General features: G+C 41.6%; 2 protein-coding genes across 2 annotated transcripts in view; one reads left to right on the top strand and one right to left on the bottom strand.

The window, feature by feature from the left end:
• grip2b (glutamate receptor interacting protein 2b) overlaps positions 1 to 27500 on the top strand; it is a gene marked incomplete at its 3' end in the record, with an annotated part of 181412 nt that overhangs the window by 14047 nt on the left and 139865 nt on the right. The gene's annotated exons all lie outside the window — the stretch shown is intronic.
• The window catches only part of LOC311049409 (E3 ubiquitin-protein ligase TRIM35-like), a gene marked incomplete at both ends in the record, with an annotated part of 37139 nt that continues 36955 nt past the window's right edge, over positions 27317 to 27500 (bottom strand). The window contains one exon of the mRNA XM_084062981.1: positions 27317 to 27443. Within this exon, the coding sequence (XP_083919107.1) occupies positions 27317 to 27443 (127 nt within the window). The remainder of the gene's footprint in view (positions 27444 to 27500) is intronic.

Raw genomic sequence — 27500 nt, 5'->3', positions numbered from 1 at the left:
GGTAGTCATGCTTGAATGCACAGCTGTAGGGAGGACACACACACACACACACACACACACACACACACACACACACACACACACACACACACACACACACACACACACACACACACACACACACACACACACACACACACACACACACACACACACACAGTTGAGTTGAGTTGTGGTAACCTACGCACATGTTTTAATCAGTGGTGACAAGACAGAGAGAGAGAGAGAGAGAGAGAGAGAGAGAGAGAGAGAGAGTTAATGGATAATGGAGGACAGAAGTGAAGTGTAAGTAATGAGAAAGAGGCTGTCACCATCATGACATTGTATCCTACTTGATGATTAAATGTCACACAAATAATTGTGATTAACGATGTAATTGCGTTTGAACATTGGAACATACTGTATGTGACCAAATCTGACAGAGTACCCTACTAGTCTTATTATTATTATTATTGTCTCCGGCAGGCCGAAAGGCATGGCGAGAGTATGTTTTACCCCCTGTCCGTCCGTCCGCTTGTACATCTGTCTGCGAGCAGCTAATCGCCGGCACCGTTGGCCCTGTCGCTCCGAAACTGTGCACACACGCTACCTGGATACCAATTCAGAACCTCTGCCCCACATTTTTCACATGGTCCTGTTATAGCGCCACCAGGAGGCCGATTTGTGCAAAAAGCATTTTAACACACTTATCCAAACGTCATGCAAATCAGTACACAGTATCTATATAGTCATGTGATCAACAAGGATCTGTCAGATTTTCCATATTCCATCCTCATTGGCTAAGGTTGGCTTCCAAAGTTTGCAGGATTGGTCCGTTTTGAACAAAATGCCTCAAATCATGAACGCAGCTTGCCATTTCCGTGAAATTTCACACGCACATTCCCACTAGGCCGAAAAAGACATGGCACCCTTTTCACATTGACCTGTTACAGCGCCACCAGCAGGTCTAATTTAGCAAAACACATTGGAACAAAATGCCTCAAATCATGAATGCAGTGTCCGATTGCCGTGAAAGGCCTTAGAATAAATGGCACCCTTTTCACATTGGCCTATTATAGCGCCACCAGGAGGCCACAATAATGTACCTGACCTGGCGGAGACCTGTGCTCCGAGGAGCACTTTTTCTTTCGAGCACTCTTTTTCTTTCGAGCACTTTTTCTGCACTTTTTTGATGCTACTCGCGGCTCAAGTCCATCTCAGACGGCACGCCTCCATCGCTATAAGTGTATTTGTTTGGTGGAGCTTTCACCCTTTTACGTCTTTTACGGTTTGAGAACAGCACTCCCACATTCCAGGCTGGGCGGGGTTATCGGGACAGTGTCACATGACGTGAAGGGAACCTCCGTCATGTAAAATGTTTTGTCACTTCCTGTCCCATGAAGCCATACTACTTCGGATATGAAGTTGCAGATTGGCTGTGTTCGAGAGTTTTACACATTTTGAAAATGCTTGTGTCTGTGTGTGTGCGTGCCTGCCTGCGTGCGTGCGTGCGTGCGTGCGTGCGTGCGTGCGTGCGTGCGTGCGTGCGTGCGTGTGTGTGTGTGTGTGAGAGAGAAATGGACCATTCATAATGAGTACTTTACTTTTACTTTGCTACTGTAAGTATATTTTGATGCCAATAAAGTTTTGAACTCAGGACTTATTTCTAAATTGTGATGTTGATACTTTTGTATACTTAAGCAAAAAGTACTAGTCTAAGTACCTCTCTCACCAATGTTACTATTTGATGTGTGTGGGTGTTCGCTGACTTGACGTTTGTTTATGCGGAGTGACAGTCTGAGACTGGCATAAACATGTTGATAGGAAGTGAGGTTGACTTGACATGCCTGTGGAGGAGAGAGAGAAAGAGAGAGAGAGAGAGAGAGAGAGAGAGAGAGAGAGAGAGAGAGAGACTCTGTCTTTAGAGAGAGAGATGGAGAGAAGCAAGAAGTAGGATTGTCACGATCATGACATTTTACTTGACATAAAGATTGCGATTAAATAGTGTTTTCTGCATTGGACATTGTAACAAATAAAAAATACCGTTCTGTTTGGCATTTAGGCTTTGTAAACAGTAATTGCGCAGGGCAGATATGACAAATAACTTTTATATATTTGTCACTAAATATAAAAGGAAATGACATATTTAATTGTACTGTAAATTTAAGAAACCTCTGTCATTCTGTCTGATCCTCAGTGGGTTGACCAATTGATCTGGACTTGCACACGGGCATTGACCACTGGCATAGGAAGATAGTGATGCCATTTTTTCACTTTTCCCAAATTTAAAGGAGTAGTTCACCCCAAAACAAATCCTATTTTCTATCAATTACTCACCCCATGAAGCCTTGAATTCATGGAGATTTCTTTTTTGTCGCATCCCTGAGCCAATAATTTGATGAGGTCATCAAATTAATGGCTTAGGCATGCGGCTAAAACTAAGAAAAATAACGGTAATAGCTTGTAGATCGGCTATTTCCCCTTCCTTTTGACAATCTTACAATAAATGCACGAATCTCTGTATGTATGTACGTATGTATGCATGTACGTCGGTACGTCTGTTATCCACGTATCTCGAGAACCGTTCGACCGACCGACTTCAAATTCGACACACACGTCGCAGACGACCCGCGTGAGTGCAGTGCCCACCGCCGAGTCGTCGGATAGGCGGTTTGTCCAGAACCGCCAGAAAAGGCTCTGGCCGTGGCCCAAATGAGCCAATCGATTGCCATGGTAGCCCCACCCTTAGCTTCATTTGGCCAATTCCCTACACCTGCCCAATTCCCCACACCTGCCATTTGATTAGTTAGTCAGTCCACTTTTCTCAGTCAGTATGCACGCTTCACACATTCCCCACAGACGTTTACCACTGCACAAGGACTTTCCACAACTGATGACCCCCCCCCCCCATATGCCCATATATGGGCGTCACCTCCATGCGCAACCCCGTGATCGTGACAGTGGCCCAGGCCGTTTTGAGCTCCAGTATAGGTCCAATGCGCTTCAATGCAACCTCTGGGTTCTGGGGGCTTGGGTGGGGAATGCATTCTCTATTTTCTTTGTTCCCAACTTGCTTATATCCCAAGACACAGGTCTAGTGTTTTAAAATGTATGAAAAATGTTCAACATAGAAACGATTATGACAACTACGCAAAAAAATATTTAAAAAAGACAGGCAATTATGTAATAATTGTGACAGGCCTAAGGTGGAGAGGTTTAGAGAGAGGGAGGCTGAGAGGAAGGATGTAGGGAGTGAGGGACAATGATTTGAATCCATAAAAATGAAGGCCCGGACGTAGAGAACGCACACACGCAGGCATGCACATGTTGGTATTGCTATACTTGAGAATACAAACAAAGTTTATTATGGCAATTATACCAGTTTTGTTTGCAATTTTTTATCGAGAGGGAGACAGTTCAGGAGAGACAGACAGTATGGAAGCTGAGAGGGAGACAGTGCAGGAGAGACAGACAGTATGGAAGCTGAGAGGGAGACAGTGCAGGAGAGACAGACAGTATGGAAGCTGAGAGGGAGACAGTGTAGGAGAGACAGACAGTAATCTGAGAGGGAGACAGTGCAGGAGAGACAGACAGTAATCTGAGAGGGAGACAGTGCAGGAGAGACAGACAGTAAGCTGAGAGGGAGACAGTGCAGGAGAGACAGGCAGTAAGCTGAGAGGGAGACAGTGTATGAGAGACAGAAATCAGGGTTGACATGCAGTGAATCTCAGTGCTGAGGCATACAGAGAAAATAGAAAATGTCAGTGCGTGTGTGCGTGTGTGTGTGTGTGTGTGTGTGTGTGTGTGTGTGACTGTGCATTAATTTGTCTGCTTTAGTCGTTAACTGATCATCTAACGAGGCAGATGGCTTCACATTAGCTGCCTGCTAGCATCATTTATAATGTAGACATATTAAACATTAAACATTAAACATGCAGTGGTGGACAGTAAGTAGCATTTTTTGAGTGTCTAATTTACTTGAGTATTTATATTTTTGGACAAATGTTGTACTTTTGACTCCACTATGTTTTATAGGAGGGGGAAAGGTGCATCAGATTTAGTGAAAATCTACAAGCTTACAGCATTTCTGAGCTTGTAGACCGGCTATTTTAACTATTTCAGAAAAGTTCCGAAAATGTCGGACAATGTATTGCATAAGTGGTCCTTTTGAATACTCAAGTATTTACTTGAGTATATCGTCTGGCGCAGCGTTTCGAGCTTGTGGATCTGCTACTTTTGATACTTTTGTGTGATGCTGTTTCTCCTGTTTTTCTTTTTTTTTTAAGATTTCATTTTCCTTTCTTTATTTGTCATTTATCTGCTGTATGTGGAAAGGGTAGGCAGAATAAGCTAATTAGCTTCAGCCTAGACCTTTTTTGGTCATAACTATGTCATATTTATTATTGTTGTTGTTGTTGTTTTTGTGCACATGGAGTGTATTGTTTACATAGTGAACTGATGACCTAAATAAAACATTGAAAAGTGAAAAGTAGAATGATACGAAAAAACACAGCAACTACTTGTCCTGTCCACCACTGCTGCTCACCTGCTGTGATTGTGGGGGTGGCACACACCTGGGGTCAAGTCTTTAAAATGACTCAATGTGTGTTCAGTTTAAACCAGCTGGTCTTCAACAGGGGGTCCGGGATCTCTAGGGGGTCCTCAGAGATACTACAGGGGGGCCGCCAAATCTTCATGTGATAAGATTTTTTTTTGTACATTAACCACTTGAACCCTAACCTCGCGTCACCAGACTTTCCACCACGGAGGAAAGCCTTGTATCCGTTTCTAAATGGCCGTGTGATCCGGTCTAGGCCACGCCTACTGGGAAAAAATCACACCCAGTGTGAAGTGGGCGGTGTGTGGTCATCACAACATGACTCACTTTAAAAAAAGGATAAATTACTTTTTTTAAAGTCCATACTGCTATTCATAGGGCTGCACATGTGTCATGTGTTTCGCTAGCCAATCACAGTCCTGAATTTGCAAAGTCAGCCAATCACATTACAGTTAGTGGTGATGACACTAGCTGTAATGTGATTGGCTGATATGAAAAAAGTATCGATTTGCATTAACAATGGAAGGGTTAGGGGGTACACACATTTTTTGGTCGGTGTCCAAAACTCACTTATAGGGGGCGGCTACACCGCCCCAAAAAAGGGGGAAAAACACTGTGGTTCCAGGTTCCGTTTTTTCGGCGCGCTTTGTTTTGGTTCCCCCTGTTAGCGTTTAAATGCTGAATCGATTATAACTACTGGTTTAGTCTCGCCAGTCGCTACGAGTTGGAATAAAGGATGGATATACCAAACAAACTATTCCTATAAGCTAAACTACGCCGCATCAAGGGTTTTATTGGGTAGGCCCTAAAATTATGATGCCCTCGATCGCAGGGGATTATTTTGGGTGATACCGGCACCCTTGGTTCCGGCTGTGGGCTCCGGCCGCCTGATGACGCGACTTATGAGGCGCTCCCGACCTGATCAGAAACCCAGAAATGGTATTGATCCCAGGCTACTTGCTACTATAGCATCCCTATTCTGAGGGAAACTTTAGCCAAAAATAGCAGATCACAACACCTCACATGTGAGCTTGTAGATTGTCTCTTTTAGGCTAAAGACGTTTGGTGTAGACTAGAGAGAAAAGAGCAGACCAAGTACAGAGTGAAAGGTCAAGTTGACTAAATATTGACGGTTTAAGGTGTTAAATGTCTGAAAATACATTAACATGAATTCAACAAACGCTGATGACAGTGCTGTCAAACAAGTCTATGAAGCTATCTATGAAATCTATGAAAATGTTTAATCTGCGACACAATGTTATACAATATTTAATGGGAGTCCCTGCATGCTTCATCTCTTTCTCAGCTAAGGGGGCCTTGGCCTGAAGAAAGAGCCCTGGTTTAAATCGACCTGAAGAGGATCCATTGCGGATAAAGATTGCCTCAAATGTATTCAAATAAAGTTGATAGAAAGTTACTTTCTAAACTGTGGTCTTTTGTCAATGTGCGTATAATAGAGCATAATAGTGGCAGCTATTTTTTCCACCGGCATTGCACAGATACAAAGCCCATACATTTTTGCACAGAGATTTCTGAAAACATGTATATTAATTGGGTTAAACTTGGAACCAATCCAACCAGGCTCCTAGCAAAAAAAAAGCATGGGTTCCCGATAGGGTTGTCCGATATTGGCTTTTTTACCGATAACCGATATACCGATATTGTCCAACAATATATGCGGGGATTATTGTGATTAGGGTAAGCTCAAATTTCATATCACACACACCATATACAGTAAGAACTCCTGTAACTTATTTATAAAGCAAAAAAAAAAAAAAAAAACCTTTTTTTTTTTTTTTTTTTTTTCAAAAACCGATACCGATATTTTCCCGATATCAATTTTTATGCTAATATCGGGAGGCCGATAATATTGGACATCCCTAGTTCCCGAGGCTATAGGCTCCTAGTAAATCATGACCATAAAACATTTGATTCTGTGTCTAAGAATATTTGGAAACTGCCAAAAAAGGGTGAAAGTACAAGACTAGGTACATAATAAGAATGCAGGAACTTCTTCTCCCATGAGACATTGCACGTGATTGCAACGATTCCAGTGAAAACGGCTTCTTTTTAACTGTAAGTCGTTGTCTTTATTATAGTAATAATATTGTTGATAGTGTTTTAAAATATTGTAGTTGCCTGGTAGGGATTTCCCACACAAACACACACACACACACACACACACACACACACACACACACACACACACACACACACACACACACACACACACACACACACACACACACTTTAATTTAACTTTTTTAAATGTTTCAATAGGGAAAATAGCCGATCTACAAGCTCACAATGTGTCGCTTCGCGGCCCGTTGTGAGCTGGCAGATCGGCTATTTTTTGCTACTACACTATTATGACGAACTAGGGCATTAAGTTACAACAAAAACATTAAAAACAAGTTGAAATTTGGTTTCTGCCCAAGAGCAACAATATGCAGACGAGGCCACGCATGAGCCCATGGATAGACAATTCACAATTTGCATATATTTGCATATTATCAGTGTCCATTAGAGACCAAACAAAACAAAGAGGAGAGAAATAAACTTCACCTTGAGGGGAAAAAACTATAAAAGCAATTATATTATTATACCTAGCAATTATACATTAACAACAGCAAAGGTGTTTTTATTTATAAAATGGACGTAATCCATCATTGTCAAAACATGGATAAGTAAAACATTTAAATTAATATATATTATTTAAACAAAATGAAAACAGTTATATATATTTTTTTCCTGCACTGCATTAGACACAGTAAAGGCAGTGGTGGGCAGTAATATGTACATTTACTTGAGTACCGTACTTAAGAACGAAGAAGAAATTGAATTGGCTAAGACGAAGAGGAGGAGCCTGCAGAAACTGGAGAAGGAGATGATGCTAAGTAGCCAATCTACAAGCTCACAACGTGTCGATGTAGATCGGCTAGTTGAACTATTTAAAAAATGTTTTAAAAAATAGAAAAAAATGGCAAAGAAGTTTAGGGATAATGGGTAAGGCGCCGCCCAAAATAGGGCCCATTATGAATTAGCCTCTTCAGCCCTATTTCAAATAAAGCCTAGTGAAAATAGCACAGCTTGTAGATCTGCTTTTTTCACTATTATTGAATATTTTTGGACAATCTTTAAATGGAAAATGTCTAAATTTCAATAAAGCAATAGATGTATATGAAAAAAAAGTATTCAAAAGTACATGTTTTTAAAATAGAAAATACTTAAAGGAGTAGTTCACCCAAGAAATTACTTATTTTCTATCAATTGCACACCACATGAAGCCTTGAATTCATGATTTTTTAGAAGTTTTTGTTGCATTCCTAAGCTAATAATTTGATTCCTGTCTCCTACCGGCTAATGTACAGTATCCGGTAGGAGACACAAAGTAGATTATTTGTGTCTCCTACCGGAAATACACCCAGTCATCAAATTATTGGCTTAGGAATGTGACAAATGCAAAAACAAATCCATGAATTCAAGGCTTCATGGGGTGTGCAATTGATAGAAAATAAGTAACTTTTTGGGTGAACTCCTCCTTTAAAGGTAGGGTCCAACTGTTTTATAAAAAGAAAATACATTTTCAGGTGGGTTGCAAAAACTTGTATTGGCATGGGAAACACAAGTTTATATTGCCAAAGCAAGTGTGAAATAAAACAAGGGAATACATAAATAAATGTATACAACAAATAATTGTATCCACAGTTAAAGATAACAACTAGCCCTAAATAGCCCTATTAGAATAAGAACACTGTCTCCCTCTCAGCTCTCCTACTGTCTGTCTCTCCGACACTGTCTCCCTCTCAGCTCTCCTACTGTCTATCCCAATGTTGTAGTGGGGATTTTTTTTGCTGGGTATACGCAATTTTAATGACGCCGCGTTTTTAGTTTGATTAAAAATGTATAGTTTTAGGTTTACGAATGAATAAGAAGTTTGTTAATTTGTTTAGTTTTTATTTAGTTTGAATCTCTGTAACTTTTTTCAAAGAATACCTTGTTTTTTCTTAGAAGCTAAGAATGGTAGGATAATAGAATGCATGTCAACAGATGGAAGACTACAACGATGATGGTTTTATATGCAAATGTAGTGTTTGAAAAGTAGTTTTGTATTGTCAATTTGTGTGTGTGTGTGTGTGTGTGTGTGTGTGTGTGTGTGCGCGCCTGCCTGCCTGCCTGCCTGCCTGCCTGCGTGCGTGAGTGTGTCGTTTATATAGGCTTCTGAAACGCGTTTGATCTTTCAAACAAAAACGATTTTGAAACTCACTTTTCAGCAGTATTTTGTCATTGGTGCAGTGTCAGAATGAGAATCAATTTTATTGTCACATCACAGGTTTACAGGTGTAAAGAAGTGGATGAAATGTGTTTTTTTTACCCCACAATTTTTGTCATCCATTTTTTTTCACCTAGTGCCAGTTGCCTAAACTGTAATCCTGGGTGCTACTCTCCCTCTGCCAGCCTGGGGAGAGCCCCGGACTGAGCTCATGCTTCCTTCAATGCATGAGGAGTGAGCAGGCCGCTTCTTCTCACCTGACAGGGTGCATCCACACATGACCGCCAGCTAGCGCCAACTTGACGCTAGGTGACGCTAGCCCTTGTTCCGGATCCACCGTTACTTTGATATCTTCTGGAGCTTTGAGCAGCTGGTGGGCAGTGCCGTTTTTCAGGAAGTGTAGTTCCTTGACTAGTGCTATTTGTACAAGACAAGTGAGAACTGAATAACACTACTCATCACGAAAACATTATGCATGTGCAATATAAAATATTCATATTATCCAGTGATATGAAAACATTAGCTAATGTTTCCATATCACTGGATAATATTAATATTTTATGTCAAGGTGCCTTGACAAAATTAAAACACCACATTACATTATTATGAATAGTATTAACCACATGAACCCCAGCATGGGGGAACATAAGCCAAAAATAGCCGATCTCCAAGCTCACAACGCGCCGCAGCGCGCCGCGTTGTGAGCTTGTAGATCTGCTATTTTTGGCAGAGAGATTTGGTGTTGACAGAAAAAAGCGTCCAAGAAAAGTAGGTCCTTTTTTACTGAGAATAGAGGGTTTAAGTAGGCTACATAATAATACAATAATAACTTTATTTATATAGCACTTTTCAAAACATCAGTGGAGAGAACACAGGACATATCTGTCCTATTGGTTGGTGCCTATCACTTCCGGGTGATCGTTTCTTGAGCGGAACCCGGATATACTTTTCCGGACGCAGATCGGGACGGTCTTTCCCCTTTTTGTAACTTAACATGGGATTGGATTGGACTTCCGACTTCCGGGCGTCAACTTGGCGCACATGTGTGGATGCACCCACAGGGGGGGGGTTTCCCCGGTAGGACGTCGTAGCGCGTGGAAGGAACACGCTATTCCAACCAGTTCCTTTCCCCTCCATCAGGCTGACCAGGGGGAGGCAGTATAGAGACCAGGATTACTGCATGTTTTTGTGAGGGTACCTACCCTAGGGGACACGGGGAGAACATGCAAACTCCACACAGAAAGGCCCTTTCGCCAACCCCAACTAGGGTATGGGCACTGATGACGCGGAGGATAGAACACTCCCCCAGTGCCCACAGCGTCCCCGGCGGGAATCGAACCCAGGACCTTCTAGCTGTGAGGCGACAGCGATACCGACTGTGTCACCGTGACCCCCCCCGTCCGCGAAATGTGTTTTTGTGCAAAACCAAACAAATCGTATCGACATGTAGTACAAACACATAGCATATTCAGCTATGTACAACAGTATGCTGTCTCTTTTAAACATAAAGTAATACAGAGGACAGGAGCCTATTCTATGTCTGACAGCGCCGCGCCACCGTTTTCTGCCACAGCGCTACCTTAGCCTACTCTGGCTAATGGGCGGGCCGGCCCTGCCAGGTAGTAACACAGTCTGACAGAACGCTTTCATTGGAGCTGTTGCAGCCGGTGTGAAGTGCCGTTAACTGCTGTCTGTTTTCTTTAAGTACAAACAACAAATCTGCTATACAGCCGTAGTATGTATGCAAATCACCCAGGTAGGCATTCACAGTCACACCACTACCTTCATTCGATGTAGCGGGCACACAGTCTCGTGGGCTCGCCCGTGCATGCCAGTGCATGTGCGGGCGCATGTGTGTTGGTCAAAAAAGGAGGTAGTTTGCCAAATACCCGCGTATGCACTACACCACTGGTCTCTCCCATACACTGTCTCCCTCCTACACTGTCTGTCTCTCAGTTTCCCCATGCACCGTCTGTCTCTCCTACACTGTCTGTCTCTCAGTTTCCCCACCGTCAGTCTCTCCTACGCTGTTTCCCTCTCAGCTTTCCTTCTGTCTGTCTCTCCTACGCTGTCTTCCTCTCAGCTTTCCTTCTGTCTGTCTCTCCTACGCTGTCTTCCTCTCAGCTTTCCTTCTGTCTGTCTCTCCTACACTGTCCTCCTCTCAGCTTTCCTTCTGTCTCTCCTACGCTGTCTTCCTCTCAGTGCTTCACTGTCTCCCTCCCAGCGTTCATACTGTCTGTCTCCTACACCGTCTCCCTCTCAGCTCTCCTCCTGTCTTTCTCTCCTACACTGCCTCCCTCCCAGCTTTCCTCCTGTCTGTCTCTCCTACACTGTCTCCCTCTCAGCTGTCCTTCTGTATATCTGTCCTACACTGTCTCACTCTCAGCTCTCGAACTGTCCATCCCCTACACACACTGTCTCCCGCTCAGCTCACCTACTGTCTGTGTCTCCAACACTCTCTCTCTCTCAGAGGGTCGTCTGCATGCCCTCCGTTGCTGTTAAAGAGAGAACGTCATCCTCATCATTAAAGGGCTGTGCCGCTGTTTTCTACGTTTTCCGTCTCAGTAGGCTGAATTATCAAACTCTTAACATAAAAGCAGTTAATAGTTCACACCGTTAGTCAGCATGTTCGTCCATGACTTTGATATTTGTAGGCGTCAGTATTTCTGCTGCTGATTCATATCTGCAGTCGCTCTCCCGAGAATGTGAAAATGTATGGATTATATATTTAGACTTTAACCTTCATTATTTTACCTTTCTACCCGATACGGTTGAGTGGGCACCGTGGTGGAGGAAGTACTCAGCTGTTTTAATTCAGTAAAAGTATCAGGACCACAATATAAACATACTCTGTTACAACTAAAAGGCCTGTGTTGAGTAAAAGTACCAAACTAGCAGTACAGAATAGACTGTATGTACCAAAGCAAAGGAAAATACTCAAACTGTTCAAATAGTGTCAATTTTCAAAAACAGCAGATAAAGAGTAGATCTGCTATTGTTGAAAAGTCATAGTTTAAAATAGGGCTTGTGTGATTAATGTATGTTTTGTAATACTATCTAAATGTACAAATAATTGTAGTGGAATAAAAAATACTTTATGCCTCTGAGATGTATAGAGGAGTAGAAGGAAATACAAATAAAGTAAATTTACCTCAATTTTTTACTCAAGTACAGTAGGCTACTTGAGTAAATGTACTTTGTTACTTTACACCACTGAGTGAGAGTGGAGTCGTGCTTTGCTTTGCATCTCTCCAGCCATCAGAACACCCAGGTGGAATCACAAATGAACTTGGTGACAAAGCACATTTTGCTGAAATCACTGTTCTGTTTTTTTTCTTATTTTTTGTGTGTTTGGATCTAATCAGTGGTGGAAGAAGTACTCCGATTTTGTACTTAGGTGCAGTCACTCTGAACTTTGATTCTGCCAATGCGGCGGATTCTGGCAATGCTTTTCAATGGGAACAGAGCTGTTTGTTGCCATGCCATTCGTGTATTTCCGCAACAAAACGCTCCGTTGCCATTGAAAAGCATTGGCAGAATCCACCGCATTGGCAGAATCAAAGTTTGGTGTGACCGTACCCATAACCCATGAAAACCAGGGAAGAATTTGTGTCATTTTAGATTCAGGAAAACAAGGTTGACAATTATCGAAGACTGTACGAACAAGGTTACACAAGCATACACTGAACACATACATAACATCTCAACAAACACAGAGCCCCTGGAACAAGCAACATGTCACTACAATGACCGAGCACAGAGGGTAGTCACCGACAGTGTTAAATAGTCTCTGAGGCTCGTTAGCCAACTAGGCACTGCCACCCGCAGCTGAGTCCACTCTAGACAATCAGAGACCAAAGAGGAGAGGGGAGGGGCTGGGGACAGACCCAGGTCATATCAGTGAGAATATATGCATGCATGTCTGCCGTATAGGAGGTTAAAAAACAAAAAAAAAGTTTTTTAAATTTAGATTTAAAAATGGTTATGGAGCTAGCAAGCCTGAGTTCCAATGAGAGGCTGTTCCAGAGTCTAGGGGCCCTGATGGCAAATGCCCGGTCACACTTGGTCACCAGCCTAGACTTATAGGAACATCTAGTAGAGCCCATTCAGACAGACAGGCACATTGGGTTCCAGCAGCTCAGCTAGATATTGAGGTGCTCCGTTTAAGACCGGGAACGCATCTGTGTCATTTTAGATTTCTTTGATATACAAGCTCATAGCGCGGCACCGAGTGCTGCGCTATGAGCTTGTAGATCTGCTATAGTGTTTTTATCGTGAAGATTTGTGCAAATCTTTGAATATATATATTGTTTAAATAAAACGTTTGTAACTCAAATCTTTGCATCTGGGGATTCTAGAAATGTCTTCTAAATCCTAACAGTTTTTTGAAAAAAACGTAGGTTGCAATAATCAGTCATGTCAAGGAACCCCAAAATGATGTATGTAGAGAAGCAGAGATTCGAGTTAAAAATGTTCTCGATTTTTCAAAAATAGTAGAGTGCCGCGCTGTGAGCTGGTACATCTGCTATTTTTGAATAGCCCAAGAAATCTAAAATGACACAGTATGCTGTTCCCGGATTGAATGGGTTAAGAGCTGTAAAAGTTAACAGTAAAATCTTAGAATCAATTCTAAAGTTTACTGGCAGCCAGTGCAGTGCAGCTATAGTACCGGGGGTTATGTGCTCTGATCTCCTATACTAGTCCCAGCAATGAGTCTGGCATCTGCATTCTGCACCAACTGCATGGTGTGTAGTATGGATCCCTGTGCTGAGAGTTGAGGAGAGGGAGTTACAGTAGTCCAGGCGAGATGAAATAAGGACATCCACGTCAGCACTGGTAGCATTAACAGAGTCTGTGTCTTTCAGGCAGTGGTGGGATCACGTAACTAAGTACATTTACTTGAGTACTATACATTTGTTTGTTTTATTTGTTTTTTGCAAGCTGATAATAAACCAGCTGATAATAAATATTGTAGCTTTTGACTCCACTACGTTTGTAGGAATTCGGACTCTTAGTTGGGACCCAAACTTACCAAAAAGCATTATGAATTAACCGACCACTTGAACCCTAGTGTAAATAGCAGATCTACAAGCTTGTAGATTTGCTTGTAGATATGCTATTTTAACAATTTTCTGTATTCTTTGGAAACATTTTGACACAAATCTTGTATGGGGGGGGCTCATAATATATTCAGACAGGCGTCCACAGAGAGATTCATATTCATTTGACATGAAAACGTTTGAGAAGCACCGCACTAAGCGCTGAGCCCCCCCGTCGTGGGGGTTGCAGGCCTACTAATGATGAAATGGAGTGAAATGGCAGAGAAAACATCTGTTTATTCATGATTGATAAATAATGTTTTCTTTCTGTTTGTAATATTATTGAATGCGACGCCTGGGGGAGAGTGATTAGCATAATAATTACAATGCTGTAACTGTCTGCTGGGACTCAAACCTAGAAAACATGCACACACGCACGTACGCACGCACCGTCTCCTAAATCCAATATAAAGAAAATGCTCTTGTGTGCGCGTGTGCGTGCGCGCACGTGTGCGTGTGCGCACGTGTATGTGTGTGTGTGTGTGTGTGTGTGTCTCATTATGCAGAGTGATTGATTCAGTCGCACGAGTGAGAGAGATTGATGGAGAGAAAGAGAAAAGGCGAGATTGATAGAGACAGAGAAACACATAACGAGTCAGGTGTAAGAAAAGACGGATATGGAGAGAGAGACAGAGAGAGAGAGAAGAGAAAAGGAGGCAAGAAATCTCTCTCTCTCTCTCTCTCCGTTATGGACTGTAACTTCCACGATTAATTGATTAACATTGAAATAGCTACACAGTGCTGAGAAGAGGATTATGGGTAATGTGTGTGTGTGTGTGTGTGTGTGTGTGTGTGTGTGTGTGTGTGTGTGTGTGTGTGTGTGTGTGTGTGTGTGTGTGTGTGTGCTTAATTCTCTTTTTCAGACAGGATTTTTACTTTACTTGAGCATTTCCATTTTTAAAGTAAAGATTATTATTACAAAACAGGCATTAACCATGCAAGCCCTACAGTATGTTATACTTGAGCTTGTAGATTGCCTATAAAGAAATAGTTTGACACATTTTCAAAAGTTTGAATACTTCTTATGTGCGCTGTTATTACATTTTGATGCCAATACTTTGGTACTTACTCAAGTCAAGTTTTGAATATACTGTGTTCTGAGACACAGTGTGTGTGTGTGTGTGTGTGTGTGTGTGTGTGTGTGTGTGTGTGTGTGTGTGTGTGTGTGTGTGTGTGTATATTGTGAGGATGTGCCATTTAGTGGCTGGAAATCAGTATAGAGCCAGGTACTAGGTTACAACTAGAAGGTGTATTTATTCACCAGAAAATACAGACAGGAACATTGACAGTAGCTCTTCACCCTCAACAGACCTCTCATCAACAGTGGTAAGTGACAGCCTTTTATGCTCAGCTGAGCTAATGAGCCAGCTTGGACCATACCACTATAAGGGGTGTTCTAACTCAGAGCATAACATAAATAAACATACAATACATAGATAAACACACAATAAATACTTAAATACCCTTAACCCCCACAAGTATATTAAAACTCACTGAAATTCAAAAATACCCTTTCCCCTCTACTACAACCATAAGCAACTCTAAAACACATCACAAACCCCCTCTGCCATTCTGACTTGGTCCAGCCCAATTACACTGGACAGAACAGCTCCACTTGAACAGTAACTGTTAAGATTCCAATCATCACTCAACATTACCTATCTTACACCATACATATTGCACTCAAGTCTCTATTGCACTCATATCATTCCTATTCTACACATTGCATTGCCCCTCCTGATTACCATTTGTCTCCAGGTGGAACTAATTAGCTGAGTGGCCAGCTCAACAAACAGGAAACTCAATTCAAAATGTTCAGTTAAAAATGTATTCAATCAACAATAAAATCAGGACTGTGCAAAATACAACTGTGCAAATAGTTAGTGCCAATATCTAAAGTGCCCATATGCTGTGCAAATATTGTTCAATTAATAAGGGTTCAAGTACATGTTTAACATAGTAACAGAGGTCCTCTCTGTTACATTTATATATTTAGTTTGTATGTAATATGTATACTTAGTACTTTTTCCACCACTGCTATGCGGAGCTCTGTAAGGCCTTTTTCCTACTTTAACATAACACCGCTGTCGGGCAGAAACCTCGTATCTCCATATATCATCTTATGTTTCTTTCCTAAATGAATGCCTTACTTCATCTTACAAGAGTGTCGCATAACAGCTTGTAGATCGTCTATTTTCACTATTTTTTAATGTTTTTAAAAATAACAATAAAAAAGGGAAATCTTTGGACATGGTACTGACAAGGTTTCCACCCGTCACGACAGTGACGATAATCAAACCAAAAGAGAGTGAACGAGAAACAGTTCATTATCAACTGCTCTCGCTCATTGCCTCTAATGACGGTTCCATCTCGGACAATTGCCGTCCTTAATTGCGCCTCTTTTCTCTAACTGCCATTTTGTTGAAAAACTCTGATCACACGGGCAGTTAATCCACAGCCTGAATTAACCCTTTTATACCGGGAGCGCATCTGTGTCATTTTAAGATTTCTTTTGGCTATTCAAAAATAGCAGATCTACAAGCTCATAGCGCGGCACCGAGTGCCACGCTATGAGCTTGTAGATCTGCTATTTTTGAAAAATCGTGAAAATGTGTGCAAATCTTTGAATATATATATTCTTTTTTAAAGCGAACATTTTTTACTCACATTTTTGCTTCTGGGGGGTCCCTGGAACAAAATATTTTGTGGCGACCAAATACATATCATTTGTGGGGTCCCTGACATGAAGAAAGTTTAAGAACCACTGATATAGCAACATGAGTTTTTTCAAAAAACTGTTAGGATTTAGAAGACATTTGTAGAATCCCCCAGAAGCAAAGATTTGAGTTAATAATGGTCACTTTAAAATATATATATATTCAGATTTGCACCAATTTTCCACGATTTTCCAAAAAATAGCAGATCTACAAGCTCATAGCGCGGCACAGCTTGTAGATCTGCTATTTTTTGAATAGCCAAAGAAATCTATAAAATGACACAGACGTGTCCCCGGTCTTAATGGGTTAATTAGTGAGCCTTTCTAATTGTGCCTCCCTCGCATACGGAATGCGAGGTCACAATCTGCACTGCAGGCTCCATGCCGCATAGTACAGAAACACAGACCATGAGTAAAACATGGTGGACAGTGGTGGAAAAAGTACTCATATTTTTTTAAAAGTATCAATACTGCAATGTAGAAATACTTTGTTACAAAGTAAAAGTCTGGAATTCACAATTACTTAATTAAAAGTATAAAGGTATTGGTATCAATATGTAAAATATGACTACAAAAGTAAAACTACTCATTATGCAGAATGTCCTATTTCACAACTTTTCAAATGTATAACATTTATTCAAATATTATGAAAATAGCCGATAGTTGTGAGCTTGAAGATCAATTTGGTCATCTATCAAATGGCCGAATTGTATAGTGTTGAAGTGGTTAATGTACATTTTGTTATAATAATCAAAATATACGAAGTAACTAGTAACTACACTTTTCAAATTATAGTGGAGTAAAAGTACAAAATTTACCTCTGAGATGTAATGGAATAGAAGTACTGAAGTACTGAAAACAGAAAATATTCCAGTAAAGTAAAAAATACCTCAAAATTGTAAATGTACTTAGTTACTTAACACCACTGGTGGTGTACAAAGTACTCAACCCCAGTACTTTGGCTATGTTTACACGCATATGTTAATTGAAAGAAGACTTTTAACTAGCGGCTCAAAGCATAAAGTATTTATGACAATGTGTATGTAATAAAATTAAGTGTAAAGTTCGCTCAAATTCCCATTATTCCCAAATAGCAGATCTACAAGCTCATAGCGCGGCACTCGATGCCGCGCTATGAGCTTGTATATCTGCTATTTTTGAATAGCTAAAGAATTCTAAAATGACACAGATGCGTTCCAGGTCTCAATGGGTTATGGCCATTTGAAATGTTAGACACAGTGCCCCATATGTGTGCAATTCTTTTTTTTTGGTGTGACTATTTGGTGTGACATGTTTGGAGAAGATTGGAGCCCCTGGGGCACCCTGATGTGGCCCCTGGTGTGACTATATGGGAGACCCCTGAACACTGTATTGTCATGGCAGACCCCTGAACAGTGTTTGTGCCAAGTTTGGTGCGGATCGGAGCAACGGCGTACAAGTCTGCATGTTACGCTTGTGACGTCCACCGTAGGTCCGCCCACCCATAGCAATTTGAATATAGGATTTGAAATAAGAAATAAGTGGTTCATTATTAAAGTAATTTTTCCCTTCGTAGAAATGTTGTGGAGTCAAAAGTACAATATTTGGAGTGAAAAACCTAAGTATCCACAAATACTCAAGTAAAGTATACAGCACTCAAGTACAGTAAATGTATTTAGTTACTGTTCACCACTTTCTTCTTGTCGCTGACAAATCTTCCCTCCGTGAAGTTTTCATTATTTACCCCTCACAAAACCTGCTTGATTGACAGATAAGTAATTATACTTTATTGATTCCATAAAATAGCCAGACTGAGAGACACAATATGACAACACTTTGTGTGTGTGTGTGTGTGTGTGTGTGTGTGTGTGTGTGTGTGTGGTAATCAATAACAACCACCAGTTGACTAGATGGTATCAGTAGGTGAAGAAAGCGACTCAGCAGAATAATGTTACTTCCTGCATTATTGTCTTCTCTGCTCTAATCTTTCTTGTCAATGGTTTTCTTTTCTTTTCTACTCTTTTTTTAAGTATAAGTCTGCACATTTATGTCCCTCTACATTTATAGTGTGACAATATAACCCTCATGCATTTCCAACTTTCTTCAATCATAACTTTTGTGTTTTTCATCTGCGTGCCTTGAGTCCTTAGGATTTCCTCCCCACTAGGCATGTGGACATTACACCCTTAGTGTTCCCGGTCAAAAATGACCGCCTTAGGAAATTAATGAGAAATACTATATTATGTTCATCCAGGAGATGAACAAACATACAGAACATTGATACTGACCATGATACTGACATTATACTGACTGTTATGATTTAAAGTTCATACTGGAGCTACAAACCACCAGGAAACAGAGGTTGCAATCAAATATCCAGTTTATTTAGCCGGATAATGATGAATAGGGTTGACAGACATTGGGTTTCATGATGATGCCATGTTTCTAAACAAAGACACAAAGAAACAAATTATAATATCATGCCAGATAAAATATCAAACATAAATATGGCCTTTAACTCATATTATACATTAAGGTATATCATCAAAATAATAATAATAATAATAATAATAATAATAATAATAATAATAATAATAATAATAATAATAATAATAGGCCAAGTATTTCATTTACTAGTATTTACATAATATTAAACATCTAAATATCCATATAACTCAAGTTCATCAATTCTTCAATATAATCATATCACTAGAAGTAAAACACTGGAACTTACATTATACCAGGTTTAACAGACGCATGGCAAACATCAGTGGTACATCAGCAGCACACGGCAAACACAGGCCGGCTGCATGTGTTTGGAACAAAGGACAAGGGGGGAAATGGGAATCCAGTTCTGCTTTTATAGTGGGAGGAAGTGAGGTCACCACCACAGGTACCAGTCTGAATCCCATTGTGGTGTCTCCTTGTGGAGCGGAGGGGAAATGAACCTTGCAGTTTCTGACACTGACCATGATACTGACATGATACTGACATTATACTGACCATGATACTGACATTATACTGACCATGATACTGACATTATACTGACCATGATACTGACATTATACTGACCATGATACTGACATTATACTGACATGATACTGACATTATACTGACCATGATACTGACATTATACTGACATTATACTGACCATGACACTGACATGACACTGACCATGATACTACTACGATACTGACTATGATACGATACGATACTGACCATGATACTGACTATGATACGATACGATACTGACCATGATACTGAACATGAGGCACTCTGCAACAGACAGACAGACAGACAGACAGACAGACAGACAGACAGAAGGTGCATGTTGATGGTTCTGTATGTACAAATTATTATTTGAATTTGTATTAATGATAATCATTTTCAGTGTCTGTTCTTTATATAATCACCGGAGAGACCCCTGTTGAGCACTGGTTGAAGAACATAATGATTTGTGTGTTTTATGTTATTTTAAAAGAAGTTAAAACAGGCCGGTCAAATTTGACCGGGAAAACTGAAATAAGGGTGGGTGCAGCGAACACTGCAGGACGGACTTTTAAAAACTTTGTAATATACCTCTAAAAAAAAAAAAAAAAAAAATACTGTACCATTACTGTAATCGACAAACTATACTTTACAACATGGTCAAACATTGGCCAAATTGTGAATTATTATTATATAAGAAAGAGGCAGAAATTGTGAAAATAGCCGATCTACATGCTCACAATACCTTGCAATGCGTCGCATGCAGCGCGAGCTTGTAGATCAGCTATTTATTTTTTTTAAACAGAGATTTCTGAAATTATTTGAAAATATTTTTTAAAACGTACCTCGGAATTTAGAATAATAGCGGTAACAGTTCAGAGATAAAAACAAACAAACAAACATAAAATCCTGCATTGCAGAACAAATCTGAGGGATGGACAGCTATGTTTTTCAGCGTTTTAATGTGGACGGACATTTGTTTTTAAACGCGCTCGTGTAGATTGACATTCTTTTGAAAAAAAAAAAAAACTTGTGACAGGGAGAGAGAGAGAGAGAGAGAGAGAGAGAGAGAGAGAGAGAGAGAGAAATGTGTTTGTGTATCTGTTGTAACAGTGACAGCACACGTGTGTGTGTGTATGTGTGTATGTGTGTGTGTGTGTGTGTGTGTGTGTGTGTGTGTGTGTGTGTGTGTGTGTGTGTGTGTGTGTGTGTGTGTGTGTGTGTGTGTGTGTGTGTGTGTGTGCTTGCTTGCTTGCGTGCATGCGTACTTCTGCTTGCTTGCGTGTGTGTACTTCTGCGCGCACAAGTGTGTGTGTGTGTGTGTGTGTGTGTGTGTGTGTGGGTGTGTGTGTGTGTAACACAGGGTGACAGCATGACGTGCATGTGTGTAATGGAGCTGACAGGGTGGACCGGATGTCACCGAAATGTCTGAAGTCCGTCACAGCAGGAGCAGGAATAATGTCTCCTCCATTCTCCTGCCCTGTCATCCTCTGCTTTCATTTCATCCCCTCGCTTCCATGTAGGGGAGCCATGATCCCACTAATCCACTGAAAGCATTAGAAAAAATAAAATCATCATATATATATATCAAAATAGCTCAAATCTACAAGGTCACAACTAGGAATGGGATGATAGCCGTTATTATAGTTTATCGCAATCAAAAAGAAAACGCTCACAATAATCATGTTGGAACCTGTAGAATAGGATGGAGGTAGAAAAACAGAGGGAGGGAGGGAGGGTTGATTGGAGATGGGTGATTGGTTGGCACTGGTCGGCACGGGTGGAGTTGCTGGTGGCTGGTTAGAGTTGTGATTGGTTGTCTTCTCCTTGGTCAAACCTCCCGAACCTCAGTTGTACCAACTCCATTAAAAAAAATGATAACATATACATTGAAACTATAGAAACTATAGGATACCAGGAAAACATCTGTCTAAATTACATTTTAACCTTTTAACCCACACTGCTGCCTGGGGCGGGCTGGCCATTTGGCGTACCAGGCAAATGCCCGGTGGGCCCATATTTGGACCCATATTTTTGCTCCCGTTTTAGGATTATTACGGTCATTCCCCCCCCCCCCCCCCCCCGTTGACCAAAATGCTAGGGCTGAATTTTGGTCCCAGTCCGGCCCTGACTGCTGCTCGTGGTAGCGTAACTATGTTCCCTCGAAACTAACCCTAACCCTAACCTTAATTCTAAACTGAGGGAACATAGGCATGACCCCCCCCCCCTTGCTCGCTAATTGTCACCTCTCCTCTTAGCCTAGCTTCCACTACCCTTTCCCATAGCTCATCCTCTTGATCCTCTGTTCTTGGAAATCGGTACCAGTATACTGTACTTCTCTTCGGTCATCCTCTCTAGCCGATATTGTGTCGGACTAATCTAGTGAGGAACTCTACGGCCGTCTCTCCTGAATACCTTTCCACATCTCCACCAGTATCCACACTTCCTCCTTCCCTCACTCTTGTATATCTGCTATTTTTGAATAGCCAATGTATAAAATAATGGTTTAAGTGGTTGAACAGATGCGTAGATCTGCTATTTTTGAAAAAACGTGAAACATTTGTGCAAATCTTTGAATTTACTGTATGTATGTTTAACGCTAAACATTTGTAACTTAAATCTTTGCTTAATATTTTGAGATGGGGGTCCGCGGGCCAAACACATATCATTTTGGGTGGTTCTTGACATGAAAAGGTTTGAGAACCACTGATATTATAGCGACATAAGTGTCTCAGAAAACTGTCAGGATTTAGAAGTTGCATTTGTAGATGCATTCCCGGATTGAATGGGTTAAATTGCTTACTTCTGCAGCAGTAGCCCAGTCATCTGGCAACTCTTCACTGCCACCCTGTGCCTTCCCTTAACTCCTCCATGAGCCCCACTCAGCATTCTTCAACTTTCACCATTTGATCTTTTTTTCTCTGCCTATACGTTTTCCCCTTCTATCACCTTGCACCTGGAAATCGATTTGAATTTCCTCCTCTCCTCTGTGTGTGTTCGTGTGTGCGTGTGCATGTGTGTGTGTGTGTGTGTGTGTGTGTGTGTGTGCGTGTGCGTGTGCGTGTGCGTGTGCGTGTGCGTGTGCGTGTGTGCGTGTGCGTGTGTGCGTGAAGAGAGAGCTGCAACTGTCAATTATTTTCTTAGCAATTATTCTATCGATGACTTTTCCGATTTTTGCTATTTGATTAACCCATTAAGACCGGGAAAGCATCTGTGTCATTTTAGATTGCTTTGGCTATTTTTGAAAAATCTTGAACATTTGTGAAAATCTTTGAATACAGATATATTTTTAAGCGAACATTTGTTACTCAAATCTTTGCCTCTGGCGGTCCCTGGACTAATAATGTTTTCAGATGTTTTTTATATTTAAATATATTTTTTCCTTCCAAAAACTGTTTAATCGGAAAAGTCAATTTTAGAGCAATTGCTAAGAAAATAATTGAGTTGCAGCTCTACCTCTATCTCCTCTCCTCTCTCATCTCCTCATCTCCTCTCCTCTCCTCTGGTTGGTCCCCATGTGTCTCACAGTTCTAACATAGCATGATGTGTGATAATAATTAACAGTCACACACAGACTGTGCAGAACACCAGAGGGAGAACTCAGTCAGTGGACAGTTTAATTTTCGCTGACCTGTGCAGTTCGCCTGTGTGTTGATGTGACAAGCCCATAATTGGAAATGTGTCAGCATGAATTGGAGTGTGCGTGTGTGTGTGTGTGTGTGTGTGTGTGTGTGTGTGTGTGTGTGCGTGTGCGTGTGCGTGTGCGTGTGCGTGTGCGTGTGCGTGTGCGTTTGTTCGCGTGTTCGTGTGTTCGTGTACGTGCATGCTGTGTACTTTTAAATACCTGTTGTGAAAGATGTGTGCATTTAGCCACGCTTGTGGTCAAAACATGTTGGTGTGTAAAGGCTGCTCCCTCTTTTAACCCATTAAGACCGGGAACGCATCTGTGTCATTTTTAGATTTCTTTCGGTATTAAAAAAATAGCAGATAGACGGTAGATCTGCTATCTTTTTGAAAAATCTTGAAAATTTGTGCAAAACTTTGAATATATACTTGTTAAAGCGAACATTTTTAACTCAAACTTGCTTCTGGGGGTCCCTGGAACAAAACATTTTACAAATGTTTGCTTTGAAAAATATATATTCAAAGATTTGCGCAAATGTTCACGTTTTCTCACAAAATAGCAGATCTACAAGCTCATAGCACTCGGTGCCGCGCTACAGTATGAGCTTGTAGATCTGCTATTTTTTAATAGCCAAAGAAATCTTAAAATGACACAGATGCGTTAACTCGAGTGCCGGTCTGATCCAGGAGCACCTTTTACTATTTTAACTCTTTTCTTTTTTTTCTACATCTCCGGTGAGCACCTGGTTGCTAATGAGGGCTAATAAGCCTTCTTATCACCCGACGGAGGGGAGTTTCCCCGGTTGGACATAGCACGTGGAAGGAACACATGATTCCAACCAGTTCCTTTCCCCCTCCATCAGGCGCCCCGGCTGACCAGGGGGAGGCAGTATATAAACCAGGATTACTGCATGTTTTTGTGAGGGTATACATATCTTAGGGGACATGGGGGACATGGGGAGAACATGCAAACTCCACACAGAGAGGCCCTTTCGCCAACCCCACCTATAGGGTATGGGCACTGATGACGCGGAGTAGAGGACACGTCACCAGCGCCCACAGCGTCCGCTGTAGGAATCGAACCCAGGACCCTCTAGCTGTGAGGCCACGTGCCCCCACACCATTTATTTTGAATCACTCTGCGTCTCATTGGTGGGCTGTGGACAGTTCAGAAACCTGTCTACCTGTGACATGCATCGATAAGGATTCCAAGCTAATAGAAACTACAGCCTTTCTCTTCCTGGAAAGTTGAAAGCATGTTGAAATAGAAGCCATTGTTCTAGCATTATAAAATGATACCGTCAAATAATGATTAGTAATAATTAGTGACCAATAATATGAAGATAGGTTGAAAATGGTTGAAGTGGCCCTTTAACAGTTTTTTGTTTCATTGCCTTGTGTGGCTCATTAAAATAAGTTGTACCTGTACCCAACCGGCTCAGTGGCCTTGTGAGTCCCCCCCCCCATGAGACCGGGAGGTCGAGGTTCGATCCCCGGGCCGGGTCATACCAAAGACTATAAAAATGAGACCCAACGCCTCCCGGCTTGGCACTCAGCATCGAGGGTTGGACCAGCGTCATGTCCATGGGGGTGTACTTGTACATCAAGCCGCCTCACACTCAGGGTTGCCAGATCTGCTTATTATAATTTCCCCGCAAGATTTTATTTGAAAATAGCCGATCTACAAGCTCACAACGCGTCGCATCGCGACGCGTTGTGAGCTTGTAGATCTGCTATTTTCAAATAGCTGATGTATATGTTAAAGTGCTCATGTGGCCCATATTCGCTTCTTTTGGGCTGGTTTTCCTAGACCTTGGTTGCTTGTTTCTCTCACAGAATCTGGCCTCACTGCTCACGCTACAGAAATAGGAGATAGACTCCTGCCCTATGGGCCATATGGCTCGGCAACAGCCATAAACAACAATAAATACAACCTTGAATATGATTTTGAATTATCAGCGAGTAATAAAACCAAACTACATCAAATATCAATCATCATGATAGTATGACATCAATGCATGAGATACGGGTACTTAGAAAGGGGAATGCTATTACTAGTGATAGTAATAGCTGGCCCCTCCCTCTGGAATGCACTCCCCAACCATATTAAAGACGCAACCTCCCTCCCTTCCTTCTAAACCACACTAAAAAACCCACACAAAACCCACCTCTTCAGGATAGCCTTTCCCAGCTGAGGCAAGAGTTAAGATGTCCCCCAATCCAGCCTTTTATCATTTTAATCTAGCTGCTGCACTTCTCTTTTTATTAAGTGTGCCTGCCATGCAATGGCAAGGCAACACTTGTTGTATTCCGCCATACTTATTAATATTCTTTAGATGTCGCCACAAAATTTCGTCCAGCCGTAACTGCCGCACGGTTTACACTACCGCCGCAATATATACATAAAAACGTGCGGCCTGGCCGGAATGATGTGCTCGGAAGTTTTTCGCCATTACGCGTTACCATTGCAACGTTATTCACAAAAAACGACAAAACTCCGCCCCTTTTGGCCGCACGCACCGCGCAAAATGCTACTCCTCTCACACGGTTTACCCGTTAGTGGCAATGTATACATGAAAACGTGCGGGACAACCGGCCCACTTACCGCATTACTTTTCTTGCCGTTTCGCGTTACCACGGCGGCGTAATTGGCAATACCGCGTAGCCGCGCCCCCTTTTCAGTCCCACATTCAGACTCATTCTACAAAACCACCCTTCATCATCATCATCCTCATCTAGGTGGCCTTTGTTATGAACCTTTTACATTGAAATGGACCCGGATCTCTTCTCCTCTCATCGGCCACACAGCCAACTGGTTATCAAAGAGTTTGGGTGTTGGGGGCCCGGGGACCCCCAACCACGTAGCCCCCTTATAGTCCCCCATTCACACCCATGTTAACGGTTACAGATCCGGTTAAGAGTGCAGGTTGATGGGTGAACCCGGATCTGTTCTTCTCTCATCGGGCCACACGGCCAACTGGTTATCAAAGAGTTTGGGTGTTGGGGGTCCGGGGACCGGGGACCCCCAACACACAAGAGTGCAGGTTGATGGGTGGACATTTTTTTTGGGTGGACATTTTTTTGGGTGGACCACTTTTTTTTTTTTACACCAAAACACTCTCTGAGGGGTATGCAACTCAATGGTCCAACCCGGACTTGGACCTTGAAAAGTGCCCAAAATGCTCCGAAACTTCGCCTATTTTGACAGCAAATCTTGATTTAGTTTTAGTCATAGTCTTTTAAATAACATTCCATTTAGTTTTAGTCATATTTTAGTCATCTGAAATGTTTTAGATTTTGTCTAGTTTTAGTCGACTAAATATCCTAAGATTATAGTCGACTAAATCTACAGTTGATTTAGTCGACTATAATGTATTCTGGCGGTGCCTTGATAGTGTCGTAATGCCTGATTTTACACTTGTTTACATACTGAAAATAGCCCTCACTAACATTTTAGTCTAGTTTTTATTTGTTGACGAAATTGTCAATTGTCAATACAGTCAATACTACCTCATGCCATCGGGACGACAGACTGACTGTTTCTAATCAAAGCCGATCAGCACATTTCTTGTGCATAATGCCAGCAATTCCTCAATTCTCAAATATTTTAAAAATCATTTGATGACAGCTATAACCTCACTAATCGGGGAGCTATCCTCACTCCAGGCTATGGGATAAGCTTCCCACCATAGTGAAATACAACGCCCCCGTCCCTCTGCCTTATGCGATGTACCTGACCTAGCCAATCAGAAACATGCAAACGTGCCTGTGTGTGACTTTGTCTGCGCACACCAGTGGTGTATCAAGTACTTGAAAACCACTCTTGAGGAAAAGTACAGATATTGCTGAGTCTCCAGACTTTCTCAAGAAGCCCATCATCACAGTATCTTGATTTGACTGATTGATATCTCCTTCCTTCATCCATCTATTTTATATTATGCATGCATGCAAAGCTCTTTCTACTCTCTCTCCATTCTTATAAATGTACGGTTTTATAGACACAAATGCATATACATGAAGCGTACATTGTGCAATGCATTTCACTGATGCTCATTTTAAAGCTGCGTGCTTCAAAATACTACTCCTTTTTGCTACTGGCATTACATCACCACCTCCTCTCCTCGCTCACCCCTCCCTCTCCTTTTTCCCCCTATCCTCTCGTCTCCTTTCTCCCCCTCTTCTCTCCTCTCCTCTCCACTACCCTCCTCTCCTCTCACCCTCTCCTTTCTCCTCAGTGTGACCAACAGAGAGTGAAATAGCAGGCTCACCTTGTGATAATCATAA

This window comes from Gymnoscopelus microlampas, assembly GCF_963454915.1.
Source record: "Gymnoscopelus microlampas genome assembly, chromosome: 7".
In the NCBI taxonomy this organism is placed as follows: Eukaryota; Metazoa; Chordata; class Actinopteri; order Myctophiformes; family Myctophidae; genus Gymnoscopelus; species Gymnoscopelus microlampas.
The sequence above is the reverse complement of the archived record's forward strand: the minus strand, read 5'-3'. Positions and strand labels throughout refer to the sequence as shown.